Raw genomic sequence first — 26,952 nt, forward strand, 5'->3', positions numbered from 1 at the left:
TAGAGACTCACCACGATCCTTAATGCTGTGCAGAGCAGACCCAGGGTGTCTATTTAAAGACCTCCTGTGCACTTAGCCAATGCCTCTTTCCTGCCCTGTTTTAAGCTCCCTTTTGGCAGTGGTGCAATTTTGTAGCTCCTGGGTGGTTTTTTCCTTCCAGGTTGCTGTCACTCAGCCTGAAAAATTCTCACTGAGGTCATTAATGCAGTGAAGTCATGGGAGCCATGAGGGCCAGGGTCAGGAAGCTGTGAGCTTCTGTGGCACCAGGGGACAGAAGAGAGGAGGCTGGCAGCATTACAATGGGGCTGCTTGGAAGGATCTGGACGTGCTGGAGCGTGTCCAGAGAAGGGCCACGAGGATGATCAGAGGGCTGGAGCACCTCTCCTGTGAGGACAGACTGAAGGAGTTGGGGCTGTTCAGTCTGCAGAAGAGAAGGCTCTGAGGAGACCCTTATTATGCCCTTCCAGTATATGAAGGGGGCTACAAGAAAGCTGGGGAGGGACTTTTTAAGATGTCAGGTTATGATAGGACTGGGAGAAATGGAACAAAACTAGAAATGGGGAGATTCAGATTGGATGTTAGGAAGAAGTACTTCCCCATGAGGGTGGTGAGACACTGGCACAGGTTGCCCAGGGAGGTGGTGGAAGCCTCATCCCTGGAGGTTTTGAAGGCCAGGCTGGATGTGGCTGTGAGCAACCTGATGTAGTGTGAGGGGTCCCTGCCCATGGCAGGGGGGCTGGAGCTAGATGATCCTTGAGGTCCCTTCCAACCCTGACAATTCTATGATTCTATGCTGACCTGACACCAGTCCTATATCTTTGTCCTCCTGTTCCCTCTGCTTCTCCTTTCACAGTAGAAATCAGTGCCCCTGAGCCAGTCTAACTTGCAATAAAGTCTTCATAGTTAAGCTGCTGACTCCAGAGAAAAACTGAAATCCTCATCAATCACTTTGCCTATATGGTGTTTCTCAGTAGGCAAATTTTCTGCTGGCAGTGTGCACTGTCACTCTTGAATCTCTTTACAAAGTGCCCATTTGGTAGCTCCAACGTGTACAGCAGGCTGGAGAGGATTTGGAGTCTCACATCAGGCATCTGTGCCCTTTTGAGTGACAAATGAATTGCTTCATAAGCAACAAACTGATCAGCTATGATCCTTGAGCAAGAAAGGTGGTGGGCAGGAGGTATTGGACTTTGCTACCTAAGCAGGCTTGGACATGAAGTGGGGGAGGCTGAGGGAGCTGGGGTTGCTTAGCCTGGAGAAGAGGAGGCTCAGGGGAGACCTTCTTGCTGTCTACAACTTCCTGAAAGGAGGTTGTAGCCAGGAGGGGGTTGGACTCTTCTCCCAGGCAACCAGCACCAGAACAAGAGGGCACAGTCTCAAGCTGTACCAGGGGAGGTTTAGGCTGGAGGTGAGGAGAAAGTTCTTCCCAGAGAGAGTTGTTAGCCATTGGAATGTGCTGCCCAGGGAGGTGGTGGAGTCACCATCCCTGGAGGTGTTCAAGAGGGCACTTGGTGCCATGGTCTAGTCATGAGGTGTTGGGTGACAGGTTGGACTTGATGATCTTTGAGGTCTCTTCCAACCTTAGTGATTCTGTGATCTCCCAGAAAACTAATAAGGTGGCACCACACAGCTGTTTAGCCTAATCAGGCTTAAATCAATCAACATTCAGTGGGCGCTGGTTCTGCTTCTGAAGGCTCCACATGGTAATTAAACATGAACTTAAGATGATGAACAATTGCAACCTGTGTCATGATGTTAAATAGTGGACACCTGAAGTCTGTCAGGATGTCTGGCATTTCAGCCAGGTGGTCAATGACATCCTGACCACTCAGAAAGAACTGAGTGTCTTGAGGACTCGTGGTGTTTTCTGAGACCAGATTCAGTTTTTCTAGACAAACTTTAGTATTTGCAGACCAAACCACTGCATTTCCCTTTCCTGCTGTTTGTGGATGTGAGGTTTGGTGTTCCAGAATCTGTTACCTCCATGAGAGAGAATTCTAGCTCTATTATCTCCATGAGAGATAATTCCCAGACAAGCTTCACTTTCCATGGAGACCCTCACTAGGCTGTGGGGCAGGTCAAGCAAGTGGACTCCAGTGCTGCCTGTCAGTGCAGCAGTTACATTGCTTTCCTGGCAACCAAGCTCAGCTAGACTGAATACCTAGAAGTGCTCCTCTGTACATGCCAGCTCTGTCTCGGTGCACTGGCTCTTGGGAAGCACTGGTGTGTGGAATCCAACCGTCATCAGGGGTTTCCATAAGGACACATTTGCAAGCAGACCATTTTTTGGCTCCTGCCCTTGCCGGCTCTGAAAAGAGCCCTTCTTTCTGCCTTCCCTCCACCTCCCTGACAGAGACATGACCAAGGTTTTCCACAAATGGAGAAGTTTACTGTTCCCCACACATGGCAGTCCCTGCCAGAAACCTTGGTTTAGTTGCCACAGCAACAACTTCAGGGATTTGTGAAGCCCCTGCCGCTGGCCCTGCCTCTGCCCTGTCTGTTCCTGGCGCGCGTTTCGCCGGCGCGGGGCTGCAGAGGCAGTGACTGAGAGCTCTAATAACCCAGTAATGGATCCAATTATGGCTGTTAGTGCTTCTGGTGAGAATACATGAATAAGTAAATCCCTGCATAGGGATGAAAGAGTGTGTTTTTAAAGCTGCCTCAGCAGCCTCTGGGAGTGGTGGCCACGTTGCTCTTGCGAAGCCCCGGTGGAGGACAGCAGATGAGGATTCAGCAGTCACTCAGCTCCCCTCCCGACCAGGCAGGCCCACAGGCTCCTCCTGAGTTCTGTGGTCACTAGCTGGTGGCTGCTGACTTACAGGCATGGCCTCACACCACAAGCATCTGTTTGTGCTTGTTGCAGTTGCACTTCAGGGGCCTGTGTGCTGTGGTGGCTGCTGACAGAGCCTCTCTCTGTGTTGATGGCAGCCGTGCACACAATAAATAGTGCTCCACTTTCATTAGAAAGTGTCACCATGTTCACAGGGTGACGTGGGTTGTGGCTGGGAATGGACTGAGCAGGACAGAAGGAGCTCTAGCCAGCCTTTGTAGGAAGTTGGAGCCCTCCTTCTTCAGGAAGATGGAACTCTTTGAATGCTGTTCTGTTGGTACAGGATGATCCTTGCATCCTCTTCACAAAACCAGAAAATCTCTTACATCCTCTGTCACTGGGTGTTCCCTCCCTGACAGCACAGAGGCATCCATCATCACCTGGCTGTCACCTATGGTGACACACACTGGTGGTCTTCTATTGTCCAGCAGTTGATCAGACAGGGGAAGGTGTCCTCTTTTGTTCCTCATGGTTTCCTTCCCTTTTTTTGCCTTTTCGTAGCTGATACATGGAGGTAGGAGGACAAAGGCCTTTTGGACAGCACATGCCAGGTTTTGAAGGGTAGTCCTGAATGTCACCTGTCCCAGTGCTGGTTCCTCAGAGGTCAGAAGGGAGCTGGAGGGAGAGGCACCCGAGCAGCAGAGACTGACTGCAGAAGACCTTTCAGCAAGCAGTGCTCTATTCCTTCTCCTGTCCCCTACATGTCTGTGGCAGCAGCAGGAGGCAGCCACACACTCCCAAGATTCAAGCAGTGAGCTCATTGAATCCAAAGTAATTTGTAGGCAGCAGCTCCTAATGTTGTGCATAACCAATCACAAATCCTTTTGCTTGTTCTAACCACTCTCCTCCTTCATTGTCATTGTCATTGTCCCAGAGCCCCGTGGTTGCACAGCTGTGCTGCCTAGGGGTTTTTTCCTGGTGCTTCCAGAGTGTTTCAGTGTGGACTGGGACAAAACTGGCTGCCAAAGACCATGGTGTTAATTTCCCAAAGTCAGACTTCCATGCTTTATGGAGTAAGACTTGGTGAATCTCTTGAGAGGACTATGTCCTGTAAGATCCCTCGTGGCCCTCATGAGCCTGGGAGCATACGGCTGCTGGTTTAGAAGCATTTAGAAGAGAGGAAGGAGCTGTGAAAGGGAAAGCAGCATTAGCTTGTTCTGAATTAAAATGGCTTTCTTTTGGTGAGTTGTTGGAGGGCTGATTCACATCCAGCCTGTGATGAATAGGCTTGGAAGGGCTGACACTACACCTGCTATTGGATGTAGGTGTCCCCTCGAAGTCTGAAATTCATTTCAATGTGCTGGCTCTGTAGCCTTTCTTTCTGAAGGGCTTTTTCTGCCCTGCAGAGGTTTGCCTGCTCTTGTTAACTGCTGGAAATCTGAAATACCAGGCTAAGAAGAGGTCCCCCAAAGCAGTTTCTGGAGAGTGAGTCTGTTTTGCATAGAGAACTCCCCACAGCATCCAGGTCCCAAGAAAAGTTTCAAAGCAAGATATTCTTCACCATTTCCCAGACATCAGGGAGGCTGAGGAGAGCATTAAGGGAAGGCTTGGCTCCAGGAAAAAGGAATGATTCCTTACCCCCTCACCTGGCCTCACCTGGCTGGATTACAGGAGAGTCCATTTTTGTTATGCATCATTAATCTGAGTCTCTAGTAGCAGTAAAAGCCCCTGAACTTGGGAGACAGAGAACTTAACAACCAGTTTGCTGAAGTCCTAATGCTTGATCACTTAGCCTTGGTTATTAACTGCAGGCAAGGACCAGTTTCTGGGAGATAATTGGGGTCATAAACAATAGCTGTGTGATAGAGACTGTGCCCTAGGAGAGGAACTAAACATATTCAGCTGCAAGAAACTTACAGCCTTTGGATGGCTTCCAGGTGCTGCCTTCAGCCAGCTAGAGTTCAGCCAGCCAAGTTGTTGCTGTAGGGGAAGAGAGGCCTTTAGTGCACAGCATCTATTTGTGTTCAGGGTGGCCCTGAGCTGGGAAGATGCTTGAATGCAGCCACAGGAGGCTTGATAAAACTTCTTAAGCAGAAATCTGGAAGGGGCAAATCAGGAGCCGGAGGTCTCTGAGTCATAGAATCATGGAATCAATAAGGTTGGAAGAGACCTCAAAGATCATCAAGTCCAACCTGTCACCCAACACCTCATGACTGCTAAACCATGGCACCAAGTGCCACATCCAATCCTCTCTTGAACACCTCCAGGGATGGTGACTCCACCACCTCCCTGGGCAACACATTCCAATGGAAAATTACTTTTTCTGTGAAGAGCTTTCTCCTCACCTGCAGCCTAAACTTCCCCTGGCACATCTTGAGACTGTGTCCTCTTGTTCTGGTGCTGGTTGCCTGGGAGAAGAGACCAACCCCCTCCTGGCTACAGCCTCCCTTCAGGTAGTTTTAGACAGTAATGAGGTCTCCCCTGAGCCTCCTCTTCTCCAGGCTAAACAACCCCAGCTCCCTCAGCCTCTCCTCACAGGGCTGTGCTTGAGGCCTCTCACCAGCTTCATTGAGTCTGCTTCAGGACTCAGCATTTAAGAGTTGTGAGTTCTGCAGCCTGGACTAGGGGTGGTGGTGTCTGCTGGAGTTTTCCAAGTTGAAGGCATCTGAGGGCTGAAGTGACCCCCCTTAAGTTATTGTGGCTGAATGGTGGAGAGGGCTTGCACGTGCCCTGCTGCCACAGCTTCCACTTGAGCAGATGTGTGCTTGTACTCACGGGGTCTCCTAGGCCATTTGGGCTCTGATGTGACATTGTTGGAGAATTAAGGCTTCCCTGCCTGGAATTCCATAATACAGAGTTGGTTTGTTCCTAGGAAAGGGAAGGGGAGAAAAGAAAAAGAGGAACAGTCCAGAAAAGTGTCATTAAGAGCTAGGAGGGTATCTGAATAGCAAGGATTCTTGTTTGTACTGTCTAAAATAAAACCCAGTTCCTGACTGCTGAGCTCATTAAGAATCCCTGCTGGGGACACAGAGTACACAGGAGTTCTCCAGGCCATGAGAAGATGTTTTCTTTCAGTGGTGAGCTTGTTGGGACTAGAAGATCCCTTGATGGGATTTCTGCTGTGACACCAGCTTCTGATTAGATTCGTGTCACTCCAGTCGCTCCCTGGATGCATCTGATGGGAAACAAAGGGAGGAAACTGAAGGTGCAAATGAGTTTCTGTGATGACTGCCCTTGCCAAGCTAGAGGGTGGCATGGTGGGATCTGGAGTTTCTGAAGGTTTTGTCCCATGGAGAATGAGGAGAGCGTGTGCATGCACGCATGTGGGCCACAAGCTGAGCTGGGCACCCTGATGGGGAAGCTGGGAAGGTGCCTGACACACAGACCACACAGCTCTGTGCCATGGTACTTGAAAGCATCCTCAGCTACTCCCTCATTTGTAAAGGAATCAGTGGGTTTGCCCTGCTGCTTCTCATGTGTGCAGGACTGCAGAAGGAAATGTAAGGGAAGTCTGTGGAGGAAGGTGATGTTGCCCTTCACATCCCAATAGCAAAAGCAAGGCAGCATTGCTAGGCTGGGATACATGACAGAATCAAGGCAGTAAATGGTGGGGATGGGAGAGGCTGCTGTAGGAGTACAGCTGGATATTTTTTCCCCACTGGGCTCTCTGACAGCCAAGTCTGGCTTTGCTTGGCTTTGATTCAAAACAGGTAGGTTCCAGAGAAGGGTTGTGATCCCAGAGGGGTCTCTGGTTCTCCAGGCTTTCAGCCTGTCCCAGCCAGGCATGAGGGAGCATTTTCAGCAGTTAGGTGATTGAAGTACTAGCAGCATGTCTGGTACTGGTCTCATGGGAAATCCCTACAGGGAACTGGTTCACTAGGCTGAAGGGACATCTTTGACTTGAGGAAGGTCCTGCTGAAGCAGGTGGGAGTTTGACATCTGCCCTTCTGGTGTGCCAGAGATGCACTGCAGGCTACAATCTCTTCAGAAAACCAGAAACAGAGGAGGGAAGGAGTCACACTCTCTGCCTGCACGTACTGTAGTTCTGGTACTTGATGGTCAACCTGTCTTCTCCAGGCAGTGCCTGGGATACCCCAAGCTAGAGTCCAGGCTGACTTGGGAGAAAGACAAGAGGTGGTGGGGCTCCTCCCTTGCAGATAAAGCAGAGCCTGTTTATCACTGCTTGGCAGTGGGAGGAAGCAGTGGCTGTAGAGCAGCCAGGCAGAGAGGGACCTAAGGGTGCTGGTTGATGGTAGGCTGATCATGAGCCTGCAGTGTGCCCAGGTGGCCAGGAGGGCCAATGGCATCCTGGCCTGCATCAGGAACAGTGTGGCCAGCAGGAGCAGGGAGGTCATTCTGCCCCTGTACACTGCACTGGTTAGGCCACACCTTGAGTCCTGTGTCCAGTTCTGGGCCCCTCAGTTTAGGAAGAATGTTGACTTGCTGGAACAAGTCCAGAGAAGGGCAACGAAGTTGGTGAGGGGTTTGGAACACAAGCCCTGTGAGGAGAGGCTGAGGGAGCTGGGGTTGCTTAGCCTGGAGAGGAGGAGACTCAGGGGTGACCTTATTGCTCTCTACAACTACCTGAAGGGGGGTTGTAGACAGGCTGATGTTGGTCTCTTCTCCCAGGCAACCAGCACCAGAACAAGAGGACACAGTCTCAGGCTGCGCCAGGGGAAGTTCAGGCTGGAGGTCAGGAGGAAGTTTTACAGTGAGAGAGTGATTGCCCATTGGAATGTGCTGCCCAGGGAGGTGGTGGAATCGCCATCACTGGAGGTGTTCAGGAGGAGACTTGACAGGGTGCTTGGTTGCATGGGTTAGTTGGTTGGGTGGTGTTGGATGATAGGTTGGACGTGATGATCTTAAAGGTTTCTTACAACTTGGTCCTATTCTATTCTATTCTATTCTATTCTATTCTATTCTATTCTATTCTATTCTATTCTATTCTATTCTATTCTATTCATCTCCCAGGAGAGGCTGAGAGCATAGGGCTGAGTGGGTGGCTGTGCTGCAGAGTTGGGCAGGACACTCTCTTGTTCCAGCTATTCCTCTAACTTTCTGAAGCACTAATCTCAAAGGGAGGCCTATCCAGCTCTGAGAACCAAACTAGACCCTGGCTCCGTGGCTTCCCACCACCACATCAAAGAAGAAATCCAATTTACCTGAAGCACCAGGCAGAGCCCTTCAGTCGCCACTGGGAGGCTGAGTGCGTGTGGGATCGCTGCTGTGCTGAAATCTGCCCTGGAAAGAGCAAGAACATGAATATGGAAGGAGGCAAAGGGAGCTGTCACACTCACGGCTTCATGTTCCTAAGCAGCAGCTCTTTGTGTAGCACAGAGGAGAGGTTGGATGTCTCCTTGGGCACTGTTAATGCTACTTCTAATTTGTACATTCAGGGCTGAGGTTTGCAGGTGGCAGCTTGCTGGGAGCACAACAGGCATGACTGGCTGGCCAGCAACAGGGGTGAGGGCACATGCAAGAGGTCTGGGCAGAGAGATGGGCTGTGGTTCTTGCACCAGGATAGATCCAACCATCTGAGGCACGGATGGGTCCTGTCCTTTCCCGTTCAGCCTGGCTGCGGGGGAGGGATGCTTTGCCTGTTATCTCTTTGCTCCCAGAGGCAGCATACCTGCCCACTCATGACTGCAGCACTCTCCCCTTGACAGATGAGATGGGGAATGAGTTTTTGAGACGATGCCATCAACCACCTACCAGCAGCAGAATAACAAAGGCCTTATCCGTGCAGTTGCTGGCATGCTGGAGCATAAGCAGGCAGGCAAAGTTGTGCCTCCCCACTAAATCCTCAGCTCAGCTGCTTCTGTGGCACACAGCTTTTAGCTTAACTGCCTTGTTATCCTTTGGATGGACAGAAAGGCCCATTGATAGCCTCTGGGATGAATGGGACATTTCTCTGAGTGGAAAAATCTTCACTCAGGCCTTAGGTCAGCTCAAGTTTGTGGCTTTGCTTTTTGAGCCATCTTTGTTGCTTTTATTTAGACTAGAAAAGAACAGAATAGAATTAACCAGGTTGGAAGAGACCTTCGAGATCATCACGTCCAACCTGTCACCCAACACCATCTCATCAACTAAACCATGGCACCAAGCACCCCATCCAGTCTCTTCCTAGACACCTCCAGGGATGGTGACTCCACCACCTCCCTGGGCAGCACATTCCAATGGGCAATCACTCTCTCTGTGAAGAACTTCTTCCTAACATCCAGCCTAAACCTCCCCTGGTGCAGCTTGAGACTGTGTCCTCTTGTTCTGGTGCTGGTTGCCTGAGGGAAGAGACCAACTCCCACCTGGCTACAACCTCCCTTCAGGTAGTTGTAGAGAGCAATGAGGTCTCCCCTGAGCCTCCTCTTCTCCAGGGTAAGCAACCCCATCTCCCTCAGCCTCTCCAAACCCCTCCCCAGCTTTGTTGCCCTTCTCTGGACACATTCCAGCAATTTATTAATTTTCCTTCAGCTTCTCCATGTGCCTTGCAGAGGAGTGGGGAGCACATGATGAGGATAAATGAGGAACTCCTGGATCTCTCACAGGTGCCAGGCCATCCTGCTTGGAAAGCATCAGCATCATAGTATCATAGTATCATAGTATCAGTCAGGGTTGGAAGGGACCACAAGGATCATCTAGTTCCAACTCCCCTGCCATTGCTCAGCTGCTCCAGGAGTGGGAAGGGAGAATGCCTGAACCTGGGTGCTCCCTGATCATCAAGGCAGGATATGTTCCCAACTTTACTGGGTGTAGTTTTGGACAAATTTTTGGCTAGCTCAGCTGTAATATGCTTGAGTGACTGTCATGTGCTTCCATAGGTAGAGAGATTAAGCTTTTGAGAATAGGCAGCAGAATACACAAAATGCAGCAGCTGACAAATGAGCAGAGCAGGCTTCTGATGTCTGATCTTGGCAGCTTGGCTGCACCTTCCTTCCTATTAGCCTTTCACTCCCATGTGCCTTCCCAAACTGCTGCAGGGACCAAACTTGGGGCACTCTTTGATAAATGGTGACTTAGCAGTGCTGTGGTGGGAAGGACTTCCAGCCTGGCTGGACAGAGGAGGCTTAGCCAAGCCTGCCTGTGTTTAAAATCCACTGGGTAGCACTAGAGCATGAAGGAAAAGTAATTTCTCACATAAGCTTGGATTATGTTGTTTGCTCTCCATTGTTTGTAAGGCCCTCACAGAACTGTGAAAATGACCTTTATTTCTCTATGGATTTTGTCCTTTTTCATTTTACAAATATTGATTTTTATTTCCCCCCACCCCCTCCCATGTCTTCATCAGAGCTGAATTAACAAGGCTGTTTAACAAGAGCCTCTGATTCAGTTGGGGTCTTTTCTGTGCCAGGTACTATCACAAGCAGCTGAAAACAGCTCAGTGAGGAATGTGCAGCCACTGTTAACAGAATTGACAGCAGAGGTGATGTGCCCTGACAAGAGCTGAGCTAGCATGGGTCAAAGAGCAGGCTTAAAATGATGGTCTCTTCATCCTGGGCACAAATGCTGGGAAGGGTTGTTTGTAAGGGATCAGATTTTATGTCTGAGAGTTCTCCTCCTTGGGCTGTTAAAGCTAGAGGCTACTGAAAATTGCTAAGTCTGCTGGATTATTCCAGTTCCACCCACAGATCCCCAAGTGAGATCAAGAGCCCATATCTGCAGCAAGAGGCGATTTCTGTCCTTCTGATCCAAAAATCTCAGTGCCATAGTGATGAGACTCCAATAGGAAAAGGAGCCATTCATGCAGCTTGATGTGCTCTTTCTTGCCAGGCTTTTAAGCAAAGCTCTCGACCGATTCGAGAGCTTATAGGTGGAGCAGAGAGTGGAAATTGAAGGCAGACAGGACATAAAGTTCAAACAAACTAAGTCTGATGGCCACTTCTGATGCTTTTAACACAAGTGAGAGCTGTCCCTGGCTGTTCATACTTGCCATAGTGCACATTGCTGTTTCTTGTGCTGGAGCTGGAGGTTGACAAGAGTACCATGGAAGCAGCTGCTGTGCAGAGCTCTCTGGGGCAAGCTGAAATCTCATGCCTTTCAGGACCATCAAGTGGCCTTGAGATGTCCTGTGGGTTTCTTATTGACCAGTAGCAAAACCCTGACCTTCTGCACATGTTGTACCTTGAGAAAAAGAGATGTCACAATGGAGGTAGAAGTGGTACGTCCAGTTGCATTTCTTCCTGAATGGGCAGTGTTACCTGTAGCTTTGCTCTAGGGCTCTCCTGTGGTCTCATCTTTTTTACAGCCTGTACACTGTGGTGGGAGATGGCATTTGCTTCCAATGAGACAAGCCTCTCCTTAAACCAGCTGTTGCACAAGCCTGTAAAAAGAGTGAGTCCTTATCCTTCAGTCCCAGTGTGCTCTTCTTTATGAGATGAGAGGTTAAGTGCACCACTGAGAGCCGGGGAGTGTCTCTAAGAAACTCTATGAGGCCAATCAGTTAGTGCTCATTAGCCTTCCCTCTGCAAAGGGTGGACTTCTGCTGTGGGTCATGCGTGCTCCCTGTGCAGTCACATCACCCACAGCTGAAAGAAGCCACTCAGGTGGAGAGGAAGCCGAGCAGATGTCATAGCAGTAGTTACCCGACAGTTCAGGGATGAACATGAGCCAGCAGTGTGCCCAGGTGGCCAAGGAGGCCAATGGCATCCTGGCCTGCATCAGAAATAGTGTGGCCAGCAGGAGCAGGGAAGTCATTGTGCCCCTGTACACTGCACTGGTTAGGCCACACCTTGAGTACTGTGTCCAGTTCTGGACTCCTCAGTTTAAGAAGGACATTGAGACACTTGAATGTGTCCAGAGAAGGGCAACAAGGCTGGGGAGGGGTCTGGAGCACAGCCCTGTGAGGAGAGTCTGAGGGAGCTGGGGTTGTTTAGCCTGGAGAAGAGGAGGCTCAGGAGACCTTCTTTCTGTCTACAACTACCTGAAGGGAGGTTGCACCCAGGTGGGGCTTGGTCTCTTCTCCCAGTCAACCAGCACCAGAACAAGAAGACACAGTCTCAAGCTGTGCCAGGGGAACTTTAGGCTGGAGGTGTGGAGAAAGTTCTTCACAGAGAGAGTAATTGGCCATTGGAATGTGCTGCCCAGGGAGGTGGTGGAGTCACCATCCCTGGAGGTGTTCAAGAAGGGATTGGACATGGCACTTGGTGCCATGGTTTAGTAGTCATGAGGTGTTGGGTATTAGGTAATAGATTGGACTTGATGATCTCTGAGGTCTTCCTGTGTGATTCTGCGTGTAATACTGAGAACAGAGCTGGGTCTCTGAGCCACATCATTTCTAGCAGACAATGCTGTCCTGCAACTCGTGTTTTTGTAGAGGAGAAAGAGCATTACCTCTGGGCTGTAGGCCATCCTGGTCTGCAGGATCACTAGAAACCATGTCAATGCCACCAGAGTAACTGAAGTCTTGTAAAGCTAGAGGGAAAATAAGGAATTAAGAATCAAAAGGGTCCCAGTGTATCCTCACTGGAGGAAGCCCTGCCTGTTCCTTGCAGGCTGTTACAGCTAAATAAAAGTGGTGTTTCTGGATCAAGGAAAGAGTTGTCTGCTGCAGGAGGGCAAAGCAAAGAGACTGCCCATTTTTCCAAGAATAAGAAAGCCACCTCAGGGCAGATCTTGGGTCTGGTGTTGAAAGCACTTGGGAAGGGAGAGGACAAGTTCATGTTCCTCCTCCAATTATCTCTTCTTGCAGAGCAAAACAGTTCAATGGAAACAGCACTGGGGGGCTGCCGGGGCCATTTAGCAGGCATGCGGCGGGCTGGGGAGTGTCCTTGGGCTGGCTCGGGGCTGGGGAGATGCTTTAACCGCTGGGGTATTAGCTCCTCTGAGGCTGATCTCCCTGAATTCTCTGTTCATTGAAAGATTCAGCAACACCACCACGTCTTTACAAACTGCTCCTGGTTTAGTGGCACGATGCCTCCCAACAAAAAGAGTCAGAAAACTCCCAGCCAACTCTAAGCCTTGCACTTAAGAGTCAGAGCTTCAGCTGAGTGTCCCTGAAGGCTCAGCTGAGGAAAACAAGCCACTCTAGATCACTTCTCGTTTACCCTCCTGAACCCAGTCTCTCAGTGCTTCGAGGTAGATGCTTCAGCAGTTAATACTGCTCCTGGGGCATGTGCAAGGAACAATTAAAGCTCGTTGTGCCACTGAAGAGCCCTGGGGTGAGGCAGGCTGTGGAGACAGCTGCCCCTGTTTTGCTGTGTGCAGCAGCTTCCTAAACAATCCCGGTGCAGAGGGAGGCGAGGATGTCTTGCTGATTGCAGAGTTAAAGGTTTAAAACTCAAGGGCTGAACTCAATGTGGCATTTCTAGGCTTTTTGCTGGTAGCAACCCTCCGAGTCTGTAGCATTCGGCACCCGGGCAGAGCAGGGCTGGGGAGAGCACAGCTGCTGAGCCTGCAAAGATGTTCCTAACCAGCTGCAGCAAGGGACTGGTGGCAGGAGTGAGGCACCAGTGTTTAAAGAGCAAACTCTTTGTACTGTTCCCTTGAACGTGTTGCCCGTGACACTGCAGGATCTCGATCTTTCATCCTAAAATGACAGAAAGGACATGGACAGCATTTCCTTCATCTTGGACATAAATCCTCGCTTTGGCTGTACCCTCAAAGATCAGCTAGGCTCTCGCCAGCTGCAGGCAGGAGGCTTGGAAGAGGGTGGTGTTGGTCAGGTACTGTGTCCAGTTCTGGGCCCCTCAGTTTAGGAAAGATGTTGAGATGCTGGAAGGTGTCCAGAGAAGGGCAACAAAACTGGGGAGGGGTTGGGAGCACAGCCCTATCAGGAGAGACTGAGGGAGCTGGGGTTGCTTAGCCTGCAGAAGAGGAGGCTCAGGGGAGACCTCATTGCTGTGTACAACTACCTGAAGGGAGGTTGTAGCCAGGTGGGGGTTGGTCTCTTCTCCCAGGTAATGAGCACCAGAACAAGAGGACACAGTCTCAAGCTGTGGGAGGTTTAGCCTGGAGGTGAGGAGAAAGTTCTTCATAGAAAGAGAGATTGGCCATTGGATTGTACTGCCCAGGGAGGTGGTGGAGTCACCGTCACTGGAGGTGTTTAGGAAGAGACTGGATGGGGTGCTTGGTGCCATGGTTTAGTTGATTAGATGGTGTTGGGTGATAGGTTGGACTCGATGATCTTTTCCAACCTGGTCTGGTCTGGTCTGTTCCGTTCCGTTCCATTCCATTCCATTCCATTCCATTCCATTCCGTTCCGTTCCGTTCCGTTCCCTGGAGAAGGATCTTGCTGGGTGGTGTACAGCAAGACTTTGTTTTTGCCCAGCAATCAGAGTGAGCTCTACCTGCCTCAGCTGCTTGTGTTAGAAGAGTATCACCCAAATGGAAAGTCTCAGCTTCAGAAGAAACTTCTGTGACCCCACAACAACAGCCCTAGAGCAGGGAGGGAAGCTCTTGCCTTTGAGACTTATCTGGAAATTGGAAGCCTCTCCAGAGATAAATTGGAAGCTGTCATTGGCATCTCGACTGAGAATGTCAACAGGACCCTGTCAGTGCCAGTCACGACGATACAAACACAATTTCCTCGTTTAAAGCACTGCACTAACTGTACCTAATTAACCTCCCTGACAGCACAGCAATGCAAGGAAATAGGGTTCATTAACTTCAGCTTCCCTCTGCAGAAGGGGGAGAGAAGCAGCAAGGCCAGCCCCCCTGCGTTTCAAATTGAGGTAGGCTCAGGAAAACCACAAGGTTAAAAAAATAGCACGAATCCATTTGGGGTGCTCAGAGCCTCAAGAACACACTTGAATCACACTTGCAGGTTTCTCTCCAAGAAACATCACCACTGGAAACTTCTCTCCCATGCAGGCTTGTTTGTCACTCAAGACAAGACTTAAAACAAAAAACCCTAACAGCCCACACGTTCTCAATCACAGTGGTGTAGAGGCAATAAAGGGCAGAATGATTTGTACAGTGTTGCTTAAAAATCAGCTGGGCAAAGCCGGGACCAGACTGTGTGAGTAGCTGACCCTCCAGCCCTCGCTTGTTCTTCCAGACCTAACATTTTTTCCAGGTGGGAGAACCTGCCTGAATCCACCAGTGGTCACTTAATAGCTGCCAGAGGCATATTTCAGGCTTGAACTAGTGACCTCATCCCTTCCTCTCAGCCTGCTGAGGGACAGACTGATGACATTGACTGTTTACATTCTGGTCTCTGAGCCAGCCCAGCTCCTTCGCCTGGGGCCCAACAGGGATAGAAAGGTCCTGAAGATGCAAAGGCAGTGCTGCTCCCTGACACTGCTTTCCTGGCTTGGGGCTGGTGGTGTAAGTCAGTAGGAAAGAACAACTTGTACAAGAGCTTTTTAAAGCAAAAGGTTCTTCTTGTTTGTTGTTATCACCTGCTGGTAGGGGCCAAGGGGAAGGATTCACACCTGTGCCACTTGTACTGGGCACCAGTGCAGGCTGTTCTACACAGAAAGAGTGATTGCCCATTGGAATGGGCTACCTGAGGAGGTGGTGGAGTTGCCATCACTGGAGGTGCTCAGGGGGAGACTTGACAGGGTGCTTGGTTGCATGGTTTAGTTGATTAGGTGGTGTTGGATGATAGGTTGGACGTGATGATCTTGAAGGTCTCTTCCAACCTGGTCTGGTCTATTCTATTCTATTCTATTCTATTCTATTCCATTCCATTCCATTCCATTCCATTCCATTCCGTTCCGTTCTATTCTGTCGTTCTGCTTCACCAGATAAATGCAGTGCAAAGTCCTGAGGAGCTGCTGTGGCAGCTTTGAAAGTTGTATCTGTTAGTACCAACAAACTGGTCTCACTTGTGCCCTGAGTCATAGATTCTGACAGGACCAGCTGAGAAGACCCAGGTTTGTCTGGAGCCCCAGCAGGCAGGACTCTGCTCTGGAGGGAAGCCAGTGGGGACTGCCGAGGTGGAGAGCCTGTTGTGTGGGGTGCCAGCCCCAGCCCACAGAGCTGGCATTCAAACAGCAGTGCATTTTGTTAATCTCTTCTCCTTCTGCGTCTGTTCTAAGTTGACATGAGGTGAAGTGAAGGTGAAGGGACCCTTGAAAAGGCCAGGGCATTGATGGAAAGGAAGAGGGCTTGGCAGATGCTGCTGAAGAGCTTTGCTGACAGCGTGCGCTGCGGCCGTCTCCAGGGAAGGGAATCATGCCCCTGCTCAGGCTGGTGTCTGTCTCTCTGATTATTTGGTGTATTTCATCCCTGCTGTCTGTCTCACCCTTAATCTGGGCTCCTCTGTGCCAACAAAATGCTTAGCTCACTCCATTGTCTGAGAGACTAATTTGCACTGTAAATCTGATGCTTATCTTACATGACAGCTTACTGTAGGGTTTATTGCAGTCCTGAAGACAAACTAACCAGGGAGAGCTAGAAAGCCCTCGACCCATCATCTGGAAGAACAGAACAAGTAAGACTTATCCCAGCTTGCTGCCAGGTTAGGGTGTGGCCCCTTGTCACTGGGGCCACGAGGGATTTCTCTTTTCATATCTATTCAAACTTGAGTTTGTTTGATTTGGGGGTTTGTGACGATACAGCCTCTGTCCTGGAGCTGTTGGAGTGCTTCTGGAACAGTCTCCCACCCTCCTAGGGCCATCCTTCCTGCTACCTGTGGAGTTTCAAGGACTGTGAGAGTGGCTGCAGAGCAGGTGCTGGCAGTGTGCAAGCACTGGTGCTCCAGTGTGCTGCAGCTTCATTGTCTGTGCCCAGGTTCATCAGAAAGAACCTTTGTCCTTGTCTTTCTTCGTTAGTATTTCCTGACACTTTCTGCGACGTCTTAGCGCTTTGCTGTCAGGGTAATGTCCCCCCTCGATCTCATCTGCAGCTGCCTCCTTCTTTCTGGTCCCTGGGCTATCCACCTGCAGGTATTCACATAGCCATCCAAGAGATTTCCACACTGGTGGTGCTCAGATAGCTGGGCAGCCCTAGGAGCCTAAGTCCTTCTACAGAGGAGCTCCATGTAGCCTCAGATGCAGGTTTACCTGGGGAGAGGCAGGAAGATTATTTCTGCTTTGAGGTAGCTCTTAGTTCTGCAGCTAAGTAGGTGTTTAAAGCCCAGAGCTTCTGCACTGCAGTCTTCTGGGGTCCTGCTTCTCTGAGAAGAATAGTGGGAACACAAGACCTGCCATCCTCAGAGGATGGTGTTTGGAGGACCAGTCTGACTTTCACTGAGTGGGGTCCTGCTTTACAGTTCATTTGCTTTCTAGACCCCTCTGTTCTTTCCCACCCTTGATCTGAAGACAAACCACAGAAATGGGCATAGTGGGTAAGCTGTGTGCAGGGAGGGTGACAAGCAGCTGAAAGTGGAGCCATGGGGTCTCTGTAGCATTGAGGGAGAGGAGAAAAAAAGTGCTTGGAGAAATTGTTGAGGATAGGCAAGCAATACATCATATCCTGGGTAAAACTGTAGCTGCTTAGGCTACACCACAAACTCTGTGCAGGCCCCTCTCAAACTCCATTTTACTGCCTAGATTATCAGACAGATGTGTAACCTAAGGCATATTTCAAGTCATCAGAGCTGGTGAACACCTTACAGACACTGTCCTGCCAACCTGCCCAGAAGAGAGCTCTGTGCAGCCTAGGAGAAGCTCAAGGGAAAACACAGGCTTGAGAAGACTCCAAAATCAGCAGAATTTTAAAAGAATCTGGGACAAAAGTACCTAGGAATGGATCATCACACCACCTAGTCCAGGCTCCTGCCTAGTCTGGGTAAGGCTGCTGTGCACAGCCTCCTCTGAAGAAGCCCCCTTCTCTTCCCTGCCTAGGAATAGAGTCAGAGGAGTCAGACCACCTTAAACTTGTGTTAAGTGCCTGAAAGTGAGCACGAAGAATTTGAAGATGTCTTAATTTGTTTCCAGAGAGGCCTGGAAAATTCCCCTTCCCCGCAGGTAACAGTCAGACAGACCCCAGGGGGAGTAGCTGGCCTCCCTTCTGCCCCAGACAGCAGCTCTCATCCGGTCAGCAAGGTCAGGTTGTCCTGCTTCAGCCTTGTGCATCCAGCACCCTGGGGCAGCTGGTGCTGCCAAGGAAACATCCATGCCCTGCTGCTGCTGCTGTGTAGTTTCTGTCAGACTTCTGGTTGGTTTGTTTAAAAAGGAAAAAGAGGGGGGGGAAGCTTGTTTTGCAGCAGCATTTAGAGACCCTACTGTGCTGCATGACACACAGACAAGGAGAAGATAGTCTCTGCTCCAGAGGATTCACAGGGTAGCTTGGCAGAATTACCCTGAATAGCAGATCTGAAGACACTGCATGAGACAAGTTAGTAAGAGGAAGATGTTTGCTTAGACTGACTGGGGCTGACATCTCCATCAGCCAGGGCATGCAGCCTGGGAAGGGCCCACAACTTGCTGAGCAGTTGGACCAGCCTCCCAACACTCCCAAGGTGTGTGCTTTCTGGCAATGGAAATCCACTGACTACATCAGTGTTGGCTCTAATCTGCCTGAAAATGAAAGTGGGTGAAGACATCAAAGTAGGGTTTCCAGGTAGAGTTTTCTGCTGCCTAGAATATTAATCAAGGAAGGAAGCTGCTGCTGGGCTGGCTAAACAAGGGACTTTCTTCTTGGGTAGCAGAGAGTTCTTGAGAAATGGGGTGGGGGAAGCTGAGAGTGCAGGAGAGTGTGGTGAAAGGTCTGGGATCCCAGAAGATGAAGTGCATTCAGCTCTCAGCACTGCTCTCAGCTACCTGCCATTAGCTGTATCAAGTTTGTCCACCTGCTTAGGTCAGCAGCACATCCCTTTGGGCAGCCCAGACTGGGCCAGCAGCTGAACTGGGATACTGCAGTTGGGATGTCTCCCTCTCCAGTCCCAGGGACAGATGCCAGGCCTGTCTCCATGCCTGTGCTAGGGCTGTGCTGTGCAGGCTGGCTCCTTCCTTGAGGTTCTGGTGGAGCCTCTGCAGTGCTCTGCTGTGAGGCAGCAGCTGAGACTGACACAGTCCCCGGCCTGGGCTCTCTGCAGATGTGTGACTGCACCACGTTTTCACGTGGACTCTGAGAAAGCCATTTCCACCCCTGTCATTTCCCCACTTCTCAGGAAACGAGGTGCACATTTAGCAGGGGCCTAAAGCCCTCCTGCTGCACCAGCATTGTGCAACTTCTCTTCCAAGTAGGTAATGAGTTAGAAGGGCTGCTGCAGCTCCAGAGATCCTGTATTCCCAGCTGGTGCCTGCTTTTTTTCCCTGCCAGGATGGCTTTGTTAGATATTTTTGCAGTTATTAGTGACTCGTCTCGTGCATGGAGCTGGCAGTGAATCAGAAGTCAGAGGATCCAAAATACCTCAGCCCACAAAGGGAGCAGCTCCTCCTCTGCTGCCTGCGCGCAGCATTGTTCGCTGACGCAAAGGCAGAGGGTGGTGTGGGGGCCAGCAGGAGAGCTGTCAGGTTTGAATCCCGTGAGGAGCAGCAGTTTCCAGTCAGCCCTCTCCTGAGAGGCGGCGAGCTGTGAACGTTCCGTCAACAGTGCCGCGTGGAGGTGCGAGGGCAGCTCGGGTGGGTTTGTCACGCTGGCCTCCACCCAGCTGGCGCAGGTAAGCCGGCAGGGGCAGCGTGCAGCTACTTCAGCACTGTCTTAACACTATTAACTATGTAGCCAACAGAGCTTGTACCACCCGAGGTGACGTTTGTGTCACTGTCTCTCCACTGGTGTTTGCTATCTGCGCTAGTGTGGTGGGTTGAACATTCCCTCCCCCCCACACACACATAAAATTGGCAGAGCAGCTCGGTTAGAAAGCAAATGAATCTATATTTACAAGCAAAACTGCAATCTAAATACGAAATGCAATGAATATGTACAAAATATACAGTGTTTATATATATGTACAATGTATAACCAGCACTAGAATCCCGCTGGACAAACCAGGGGGCTACTAATAGCTTCCCTGCTCCCTTCCCTACCCCGCTGTACACAGGACAAGAGAAAGAGCAGAGGGTTGCTGTTGGTTGGGTTGCTGTGGTGGGTTGAAAATTTCCCCCAATGTTACCACAGTTACTTAATCACAACAAGAATGAATTCATAGAATCAATAATGTTGGAAAAGACCTCAAAGATCATCAAGTCCAACCTGTCACCCAGCGCCTCATGACTAACTAAACCATGGCGCCAAGTGCACATTCAATCCCCTCTTGAACACCTCCAGGCATGGTGACTCCACCACCTCCCTGGGCAGCACATTCCAATGGCCAACAACTCTTTCTGTGAAGAACTTTCTCCTCACCTGAAGCCTAAACTTCCCCTGGTGCAGCTTGAGACTGTGTCCTCTTGTTCTGTTGCTGGTTGCCTGGGAGAATTCAAGGTCAGCAAAGCCAGCAGAAGCCAGAAGTTAGTATCTGCCAGAGTGAGGAAGCCAAAAAGACAGAAAGTTTGTTTATACATGCCAACTGTGTTGGTAGTCTGTCCAATGGGATTATTTAGAACTCAGCATGATTTTCCCTTTTACACCCAATGGCAATTTATTTATATTCTATCACTTTCTGCTCAAGATCTGTGGAAAATTTTTGGGATACAGCCTAAAACTACCACAGCTAGCTCCATTACGGTTCCCACAGACAGGTCTGTGCTGGGCCTCGGTCCACAGAGTATCATAGAATCAAGCAGGTTGGAAAAGACCTCAGAGATTATCCAGTCCAGCCTATTGCCTAATACCCAACACCTCATGACAACCAAACCATGGCTCCAAGTGCCACATCCAATCCTTTTTGGAGCACCTCCAGGGATGGTGACTCCACACCTCCCTGGGCAGCCCAGTCTTCTTTCTGTGAAGCCTAAACTTTCCCTGGCACAGCTTGAGACTGTGTCCTTGTGTTCTGCCACTGGTTGGCTGGGAGAAGAGACCAAGCCCCACCTGGCTACAACCTCCTTTCAGGAAGTTGTAGACAGCAATAAGGTCTCCCCAGAGCCTCCTCTTCTCCAGGCTAAGCAACCCCAGCTCCCTCAGCCTCTCCTCACAGGGCTTGTGCTCCAGACCTCTCACCAGTCTTGTTCAAGTGTCTCAATGTCCTTCTTAAATTGAGAAGCCCAGAACTGGACACAGTACTCAAAGTGTGGCCTAACCACGTCTCATATTGGCACAGACCTGCCTCCAGACAGATGCTCTTGAGGACCAAACCATGCAGCCATCAGCTGTTGCTGTCTGCAGTACATTGCTTCCCGTGCTGTCTCTGTGATTTACTGGCGTTAACCAGCACCAGGGGTAGGGAGCTGCATCTCTTCCTTTGCAGTGCAGCACTGAAGCCTGGGGGTTTGGGGTTGTAATTCAACCCCCTCCTTCCCTTCTCTGTCATGTGGGAAATTCTGCTCCCCTTCCCAAAGTTGTCTCCTGCTGTGCTGTACTCCTCGGGTCTGGAGCATAGATGGTTCCATGTGAAAAGGAAAAACTTTTCCACTGTGAGGGTGACAAAGCATGGGAACAGGCTGCCCAGAGAGGTTGTGGAGTTTGCTTCTCTGGAGACATTCAAAACCCACCTGGACACATTCCTGTGTGACCTACTGGAGGTGATCCTGCCCTGGCAGGGGGGATGGACTAGATGATCTTTCGAGTTCCCCTCCAACCTCTAATGTTCTGTGGCTCTGTGATTTCCCTGCTTTGCCCTTCAGGCACTGAGAGGTCTGGGGCTGCAAGGCACCATGCATACAGGAGCATATGCTGTGACAGACAACCCTGCTGGGCTGGCAGAGGTGCCCAGGGATAAGGCCTTCAGTGTGGACACTTCCAACTTTCCCTCTCTCTCTCTGTGTCTCTCTGCAGATGCCAGCAAGGACCATCCGCAGCAGCAGGCAGGGGTAATCTGGAGAGTGACCGGCGGCCTGTTCAGTATCACCCGGGGAGCGGTGGGGGCCACTCTGGGAGGAGTTGCCTGGGTGGGCAGCAAGAGCCTGGAGCTCACCAAAACAGCTGTGACCAGCGTGCCCGCGGCTGGCGTCGGACTGGTGAAGGGCAGCGTCTCGGCGGTGACCGGCGGCGTCGGGGCCGTGGGCAGCGCGGTCGCCGGCAAAGTCCCTTTCGCTGCAAAGAAGAAGGACAAGGCTGACTAATCCCCACCGCGGCTCCCTTCCAGAAGATCGACCTGCCCATACTCTCCCCTACACAGCACCTCTTTGAGTTGGAACCAGCCGCTTCAGGGAGGGTCAAGCACCCCAGCAGACTCCGGCTGCAGCCTGCTCAGCACCGCCTGCCTGGCTCAGAGCTCACAGAGCCGCTGTCAATGCCTTTCACTCCCATCACCTACTGGGAACCACCTTTACTCTGAGGACTTTAAAGGCATCATTGTCTCTGTCTTTCCGTTTCCTTCTTCCCTTCTTGCTCTTATAGGCACAGGGGATGGGAGAGGGTATTCATCTACCTGGAGGTGGGCAGGAGTAACAGGGGAGGGGGGAAGAATTATGCCTGGCTTGAAGTGTGGGTTGTGTAGTCAAATTCGACTTCAACTGGGAGGACAGTCTGTGAAACACTCCTTCCCTTGGCTTTGGGAGGTGTGTTTTGGGGGTCTGCCTGGTAAAGAACTGTAGGAAAAGGTCCCATTGACACAAAGGAGAGATACTGTGAAGAGGAGGAAGCCTCTCTCCTGCCCTGCACCTCTTACTTTTTCTTTGCAGGGCCCATCCCACGAGCTGCTCCAAATCACTTTCTCCCTGGCAGAATTGCACCCTTCAGAGAAGGATCCCTCAAGCTCAGCAGAGCAGGTCTGGGGATGATGCCACACAAGAATATGGTATGTGCTGGGCCATCAACTTCTGCACAGAGGTTCTTGGTGAGAGGCAGGAGAGTGAAAGCTGCTGTACATTCCCATTTGGGGAGGGAGGTGACAGTGGCATCTGCCAGGCTTCTGTGATACTGCAGCACAGGTAGAGATGCTCCACAGAGAGACACAGGCCTTTGGGTTTGAGCCTTGAAGCATTTGCAGTATCCCCATTTGCAGCAGGGGCATTTTGACTCTGGGCCACACTCTCATTCTCAGACATCACTGATAACCATGAGCAAGCATGTTCCCAAATGCCACCCAAGTTCTGCCACAGGGAAGGAGGCCAAGAGCATTGCTCCCCCTGTGACTCAGCACCCCAGGAGCTGCGGCTGGGGTGTAAGAGAGCTGTTGCTGTGTTGGAGAATGCTTCCCTGAGGTGCTGAGCATGCTCCAGCAGCAGCCAGCCTGCACGGGGACACCAGCAGCTCCTCCTCCACACGCTGCTCCTGGGGCTGCTCTAAATGACTGTGTTGCACTAAAGAGGCCACCCACGCTTGCTGTGCCGCAGAAACCCAGACACCTGCATCCATCTGGGACTCTCAGCCATCCTCAGCCTGGCCTGTGATGCTCAAGGGGCCATGTGGCATCACACACACACAGTTGCACACACACAGACACTCACCCCGAGGTCCCCTGCGACCCTCAGGATGAGGAAAGCCACAGGCTCCACCACTAACTCCCCTGCTCCCGCCCTTGCCAGGTGGTTAGCCTGGGTGGTTAGGTGTTGGATGCATAGCCAAGTGCAACAGTGCTTGTGCTGTAGCTGGTAAATGTGTCTGTGTTAGTGTGTGTCTGTGTCAGTCCACGGGCATGTCTTCAGCCAGGGAAGCAAAACTGTGCCACTGCCCCAGAGGAGCTTGCAGGCTCACCCTCAGTACTTCCAGCTTCTGTTTTTTTTAATATGGTAGGATCCTGGTCAAAACAAAAATCATGTTGTAGAGGATGCTTTCCCCTCTGTTGCCCAAGAGTGTAGTTTATTGAAACCAAAGGAATATGAACATTCATTCCCCTCTCTCCCATCTATGCTGTTTGTTTACCTTCTGCCCTATCTCTTGGACATCGAAGCCAACTTCCCTGATCTTCATTTCCTTTGGAGGTCGTCACACTTCCTGGCTGCTCTCTTGTGCTTAGGACTCAGACATCAGGGAATATTTAAGTACAACCCCACCACCACCACCCTGCTACCATTTCTGCTGAATGTTGTTGAGCTTGTGAAGCAGTTTTCATTCTGACCTTCATGAAATCCTCACTTTGGGCTAACATAGTCACTGTGTCCCTGTGTTAGTCACGGCAGTGTTAGTCTCTCTCCGTACCCTTCTCTGGGTAGTCCCTGCTGTTTGCAGTGGCAAGAAGTTGCTGATCTCCACAGTGTGTTATTCTCGATAGCATGAGAGTGGTTTAACCCACATCTTTGTTTCTGAAGAGGAAGCAGCATTTGGTATGTGTCTGCATCTCCTTGCTCTGTCTCTTTTGTTCTGGTGAAGGCCAAGCTGACCCAGACGTGTCGGGTTTGTCTCTGAAGGCAGCGGCTTCATAGAAAGATCAAGCCTTGATGTGTGCTTGCCCTTTGCTGGGATGCTCATGGCAGTTGGCAAGGCCAGGAGAAGCCTTGTCTGTTCTCCCTTTGTCTCAGATGCTCTGCAGAGCAGGAGGACAGTTTGCAATGCTCACTGCTCTCCCTAGGCACGTCTCACTTCTTGTTCCAGATCACAGGCTGCTGCTGCAGCCAGCTCTAACCCCAAAGCTAAAAGCTGCTTGTGCATAACTAGCTGTGCTGTCACCAGCCCTCTTAAAAAGATAGTTTCTTACTAATTGTGACAGAAGACAGTCTTCTTCCTAACTGCCTTTACCAGGCCTTGGGCAGGAGAGGATAGTATCTAAGGGGCTTTACTTCACCAGTGACCCCTGGGCTATTGGGAAGATCACCATGATTTTGGCTAGCCAGTCTCCCACACAGGTTCTTGCTGGGGGAGGCAATACCTCCTTCCCAAGCTGTTGTCTTCAGGCACTGTGTGTGCAGAGCAGGCATGGAAGATGGGATAAAGGTGCATTAAGGAAAGCCATAGGAGTCCTGAGGGTTTCCCATCTTTTTATTTCTCTCTCCTGTGCATCCTTGCAGGAAATGGAGTAAAGCTTCCACTTGTCTGGAATGGTTATTTCCTTGTGGGATGGCCTGGAGGACAGGAGAGGAGGTGTGAGGGGAATTCGCACCCTAAATCACTGTTCTCACAGCCCAGCTAACAGAGAACTTGTGAATCATAAACAGCAGAAGAGATCAAATTAGCAGGCAGGGGTAGAAGATTAAATCTACTCCAAAACCAGGGCCTCACACCGCTTGATAGGCATCCAGGAATCCCTAACTGCAGGACTCAAAGGCCTCTGGGATGTATGTCTCTGTCAGTGTGCAAGGCCAGCTCGCTTCATCCAGGTGACCCAGCCCAGGGCTGCTTCCCTGGGCCACTCTGCAGCAGAGCAGAAGGAAAGCAGGGTTGGTGATACCAATCTAAGAACAAAGGCATCTCCTGACAGCTCTGGTTGCAGGGTGGTAGGGTCTGAATCAGATGGGGAAGCTGTTGGCTCTGGACAGGCAACCTATCTTTCCTCTTCTCCCACTCCAGCCACTCCAGCCAGCTCAGAGGCCAGCTGGGCCACTGGTGCAGCTCTTCTCCCACCACCCCTTCATGGCAAGAAGGGCAAGAACTACACTGCTGACTAATTGCATAAATGCTGGTGGTACTGGTACTAGATGGGGGTGCTCAGTACCAAATAGGGGTGAGAGAACAACACCAAGGTAGGAAGGATTGATGGGAGATGTTACAAGGAAGACCACCTGTTTTCAGGTGACACGGAGAAGATGAGGAGGGAGTGGTGACAGGAGGAGATGAGTGGGGGAGCAAGAAAAAACATTGAGGGAATTTGTTTCTTAGGATGGGCTCTGAATCAGGGAATGAACACAATGGAGTTTGTCCTAGGGAAGAGCACAGAGAGAGAAGTGGATGTGCTTGGGTTGGAATGGGGGGGTGGTGGTGGTCTATGCTTGGCTGGTGCCCAGCTTCCATAGTAGTGATGATTGCTAAGGATTTCCATTTAGATAGATCAGTGTGCCCAACAGATGGTCCAAGCAGCATATTATCTTCCTCCTTACCACCACCCCCTCCTTCCCAGATCTCCTGCAGGCTGTTGCTATGATCTCCCTGTGGTGAGGCTGGGTCTTTCCCAAAGCGGAGGCGGGATGTGGCTGTCCATGCAGACCTGCCCCCACCATGGCTGGATGTTCCCTATGCCCAGGGTTTGTGCCCTGGCTGAGGGGATAGCCCACAGACACGTCCTGCCTCTTCCCTTTGCTCATCTCATTCTTTTTTATCCTCACTCCTGGAAACAAAGCTCTCACCAAGACCTTTGTTACAAACATCCACACTCAGGCTGGCTGAGCGGGCAGAGAGGCCAGCTCTGCCCCCGCAGCTCCCCTGGCGAGGAGAGATGCGCTTGTCTTCCGCCCCTCTCTGTCCCCTTGTGTTTGCCGTGTGGAAACTCTTAACCCACTGCTTTTCCTCTGGGTTCCCTTGTTGGCTCTCATCCCTGTGGGTGGGTCATTTCTGTGTCTCCATTGCAAAGTCATCCTGGTGAAAACAGCAGCCTGAGTGGGAACGTGGAGATGGCTGGAGAGAGCCGCAGAGCTACCGGGACGGATGCCAGGGACAGACTCTGCTTCTCTGGGGGCCTAAAGAGCCCTTTGGCAACCCAGAAACCGTCGCTGCGGCCACGCAGTCCCCTGCACGGTGCTGGGCTCTGGAGAACACTTTTGTTCTTTATCATTTCATTGTCTGTAATTGGTTTCCTACTGAATTTGTTTGCTTGGTTTGTTTTGCAGTGTGTTTCTGGGAATATTCTGCATCTCTGTATTTTAATTACAGTAAAATTTGAGGATAAAACCCCTTGGTTACGCTTGGCTCTTGTTTCCAGTGGGGCGAAATGAGGAGAGGAAGTGCAGTTGAAGGAAGATGTTAGAGATTCCTTGGGAAATCAGATCTCTCCCCTAAGGGCTCTACATGAGGCACCGAGCAGGGCTGAACCTCTGTCCCTGCTAAAACTAGGACATGGCTTTCAACCACGATTCAAAAGCCGTTTTGCTGCAGGCGCGTCTCCTGATCGGAGCGGTAAGAACAGTTTGGATAAGACTTCTAAACTCAGTTTCTTGTGTTGGTTTAAAGACCACTGCATGAGAGGACTTTCTGGGTGGGTACAGCTGGCCCAAGCCTTCAAAGTGGGATCTCAGCAGCTGAAGACAGAAAATTTTGCCTATGCAGCCACTGTTCCTTCACGCGGGTTTGTGCAGCTGCCTTTCTCTGACCGGGAAGCAAGGGCCAGCCCTGCTCCCCCTGCAGCAGCCTGCCCTTTCTGCAGAAGGCAGTGGGACAGCCCACCCCAGCGTTGCCCGGGAGCCTCACAGAGCAGCCAGAGTCTCTGCCTTTGCTTGCTGGTTGGTGGG

At 50.9% G+C, this 26,952-nt stretch overlaps 1 protein-coding gene across 4 annotated transcripts in view; it reads left to right on the forward strand.

Moving 5' to 3' along the window:
* LOC137452772 (transmembrane protein 263-like) overlaps positions 1-26,595 on the forward strand; it is a 308,150-nt gene extending 281,555 nt beyond the window's left edge. For 3 of the 4 annotated variants that reach the window (XM_068161461.1, XM_068161460.1, XM_068161462.1), the window contains one exon: positions 21,470-26,395. In XM_068161461.1, the coding sequence (XP_068017562.1) occupies positions 21,470-21,756 (287 nt within the window). In that variant the 3' untranslated portion in view covers positions 21,757-26,395. Of the gene's footprint in view, positions 1-21,469; positions 26,396-26,426 lie in introns of those variants that run through there. The other variant, XR_010990165.1, reaches the window with a different exon arrangement.
* Positions 26,596-26,952: the final 357 nt, after the last annotated feature.

Source organism: Melanerpes formicivorus, unplaced genomic scaffold, assembly GCF_026170545.1.
Source record: "Melanerpes formicivorus ecotype bairdi unplaced genomic scaffold, bMelFor1.0.p_v2 SCAF_58, whole genome shotgun sequence".
Classification (NCBI taxonomy): Eukaryota; Metazoa; Chordata; class Aves; order Piciformes; family Picidae; genus Melanerpes; species Melanerpes formicivorus.